The sequence below is a fragment of the Triticum aestivum genome, chromosome 4A (genome assembly GCF_018294505.1).
Source record: "Triticum aestivum cultivar Chinese Spring chromosome 4A, IWGSC CS RefSeq v2.1, whole genome shotgun sequence".
Lineage (NCBI taxonomy): Eukaryota > Viridiplantae > Streptophyta > Magnoliopsida > Poales > Poaceae > Triticum > Triticum aestivum.
The window spans coordinates 666,129,394-666,132,635 of record NC_057803.1 but is presented as its reverse complement, the minus strand read 5'-3'; the positions used below and the strand labels follow the sequence as shown (position 1 = coordinate 666,132,635).

Sequence of the window (3,242 nt, the reverse complement as noted above, 5' to 3'; positions counted from 1 at the left end):
TTCGATGATGATCGGAGAAAATTCGTGAAAGCCAATACTATCTTTGTGGAATGTGTCCGATTTATTCAATGCTCGATTACCAGATTATGACAGTTGATGTCAGTCGACTTAACCAATGAAGCTGACACTTTTTGATGGCAGATCACTCTTGTGGTGTTTTCTCAGTAAGACCAATGTAACCGGGTTCTGTCTTTCACAGGCAACATATTTGAAAAACAAAGGTCCCACTCAGGGTTAAGATTCTAATATGGTTTGTAGTACAATAAGCATGCCCTTTGTGATATCCATCATGGCCATGCAAGAAAAGGTGGCCATCGTCACAAAACGTCACGGTCTTAGGCCCTGTTGAGCAAGCAGTAATAATCCAAGGCCTAATCACTTGGCATCTGCCCGGGGAGGCAATGCCACGAGCGGACCACTGTTAAACCACCATTGTGGAGGTGCACTAAACAACAGAGGCTACGACAACAACCACCTCCAGGCTCTGCAGGAGCCCATTGTTTTGTTTTTACCTGCCCTCTGCGCCACATAAAAACGCAGGCACGGGACGTGAGTGCATGGCTTAGGAAACAGGGGGCTACTTATCTTGTGTCCTATTATGTGTCACCCGCCACAAAGAAGCAGCACTGCACTGAGCATGAGGATTGCAAATCCAAGAGGATCATTTCCTCATTATTCTGAGAGCAGTGACATGCAATGCGCGCGCGCATGATCGGTCCATCGATCATTGTGAGATCACCGGAAGCTGCCTTTTGGCCGCCCACGTCGATCGCACCAACACTTTTCATGATGAACACGGTAGACAAAAAATAAAAGGGACCTCTGTCAGCTCAGCTCACACTTTCTTTCATCAACTCTTTGTTCTTTTTGGACGATGGTCCATACACACGTGAAGACCACCAGTGATGAATGGGAACTTGTAAATGTACCGCTACTTGTCTTTAGTTTGGCTTAAGCACATGCTTTGGCACCAATCAGTCAATCTGCCACCGTCCATGTCATGTCGCCCTCGAAGATCCAATGGCAGACCTCCGTCTTGCCGGGCTCACCGCCCAGGAGCACGAACGCGCCGTGGCTCGGGCTCCAGTCAGACGTGTCAAGGTGACAGATGGCCACCCCGCGGTTGATCTTCTCACCGTCGCCGGCGGCGGCCATGATGTCGGCCTCGTACACCCGCGCCCTGGGCACCGAGTGGCAGTAGTACACCAGGTACGGGAACAGGCTCTGGTGGCACGACACGGCCCGCGCCGCCTTCCCGCCGGTGACGCTGCCCAGCCTGATCTCCGCGCCGCTGCCCGCCGTCGAGGCCGTGCTGTGCACCACGATGTCGTCGCCCAGCATATCCACGGCGAAGTCCACGACGTCCTCCGCCGAGGTCGCGCACCGCTTGGTCTCGCCCCGGCTCGGCGCGCGCCCGCACTCCGCCACCGTGGACGCCACCGCCTTGCCCATCGCCGTGTCCGGCGGCGCCCTGAAGGCCTCCGACACGGCGCTCGCCTCGAACGGGATCTTCCTCGCGATGTCCCTCGGCAGGAACGCCCTGGGCGGCAGCTTGTCCCTGATGTCCGGCATCGGCATCCGGTTCCCCGCCACCAGCTCCCTCTCCCTGAAGAACTTACCCGGCTCCGGAGACCACTTCGTCTTCTTCAGACGCTGCTGATGCTCCTCGGATGTCAATGTCGCCGCCGTCGCCGCCGACGACGTGTTGTGGTACTCCTTGAAGTCGACGCCGGTCTCGGCGTACGCCTTGAACGTGGTGTTGTCACCGGCGTACCCCTTGAACCCGATCTCGTGGTTGCGGTTGCCGCCTTGCCCGTACCCTTTGAAGTCGACGCTGCCGGCGTTGGCCGACCCGCCGTAGCTCTCGAACTCGGCGGCCCCGCCGTTGGCGCCCTTGCTGACGTAGGACGCGAAGCTGTCGTCCCCGACGTTGGACCCGTCGCGGTACCCCTTGAACGTGTCCACGCCGGCGTTGGCGCCGGCCCCGTAGCTCCGGAACGTGTTCTCCGGCACGTTCCCCTCCACGCCGTACCCCGTGAAGCTGTCGGTGGCGCCGTTGGCCGACTCGCCGTAGTTGGCGAACCCGGAGCTGAGGGTGTTGGTGTCGTTGCCGTACGAGGTGAAGGTCTCCCGCAGGCTGTTGCCGCTCTTGCCGTAGCCGGCGAAGTTGCTCTCCCCGCCGTTGGACTCCTGGGAGTAGGACGTGAACCCGCGGCTCCGCCCGTTGGCGCCGGCGTCGTAGTTGCTGAACCTGGACTCCGGCACGTTGGTGTTCGCGGCGTAGGCGGTGAAGGAGCCCGACCCGCCGGTGGCGCCGCCGGCGTAGGAGGTGAAGTTGGCCGTCACGACGTTGCCGTTGGCCTCGTAGCTGCTGAACGAGTCCGCCCGCGCGGACAAGTCCCGGCCGTAGCGGCGGAACGAGTCGGCGGCGATGTTGACGTCCGGGGAGTAGTTGTTGAACCCGTCGGTGCCGGCGCCGGCGCCGGAGCCGTAGTTGGTGAAGTTGGCGTCCCTGTAGCTCGCGAACGGGCCCTTCCGCGACGCCAACGCCACATCAGAGTCAGAATCAGATTCAGAGGGGGACGAGGGGCATAGCAGGGCGGCCTTGGAGCAGAGCGTGGGCAGGCGGGCGCGGATGTCGGGTAGCGAGGAGGGGAAGGAGGCGGCGTCGGCGGCGGGCAGCGGGGAGAGCTTGGAGAGGAAGAAGGCCGGGTGGGGGCGGTTGTTGGGCACCTTGCGGTTCCAGTACCGGATGAAGGCCGCCTTGGCCGTGAACGGGTTCACCGGCGAGGACGCGGCCGCGGCGCCGGCGGCATTGCCAGGGAGCAGCAGGAGGAGGAGTAGGAGCGGGGTGGCGAGGACGGGGCGGGGAGGCGAAGCCATTGGAGGCCAGGACGGAGGTTTGGGGGTTGGGGGATTGGAGCTGGAGGCGAAGAGAGATTAATAGTGAAGGAAGCAGAGTGAGAGTGGGAATGGAGGGAGTGTGGAACTGTGACTCGCAACGAGCATTTGGCGTTTGGAATTTGAACAAGCTTTCAAGAGAAGAGAGCATGACCGAGGGAGGCGGGCAGAGGAACACGCATTTACGCGTGATGAATGCTGCAGGTCCGTAGATACTACCATTAATGACCCACTATGTTTCTGGTAAAAATATACTCCCTCCTTTCCGGTTTATATGGCTTATCTCAAAATTTTAGTTTTTCCATTTTATAAGGCTTAATTTGGTTGTTTTTCATTACATG

The 3,242-nt window shown here is 59.4% G+C and overlaps 1 protein-coding gene across 1 annotated transcript; it reads right to left on the bottom strand.

Moving 5' to 3' along the window:
- Nucleotides 1–805: 805 nt before the first annotated feature.
- On the bottom strand, nt 806–3,033 carry LOC123087973 (BURP domain-containing protein 12). Its single transcript, XM_044510093.1, has one exon. The coding sequence runs from the start codon at nt 2,881–2,883 to the stop codon at nt 979–981; it is 1,905 nt and encodes a 634-aa protein (XP_044366028.1). The 5' UTR covers nt 2,884–3,033; the 3' UTR covers nt 806–978.
- Nucleotides 3,034–3,242: the final 209 nt, after the last annotated feature.

What these genes read in the sequence shown, in the direction of transcription:
- LOC123087973 (XM_044510093.1), bottom strand. Translation starts at nt 2,883, where the DNA reads ATGGCTTCGCCTCCCCGCCCCGTCCTCGCCACCCCGCTCCTACTCCTC.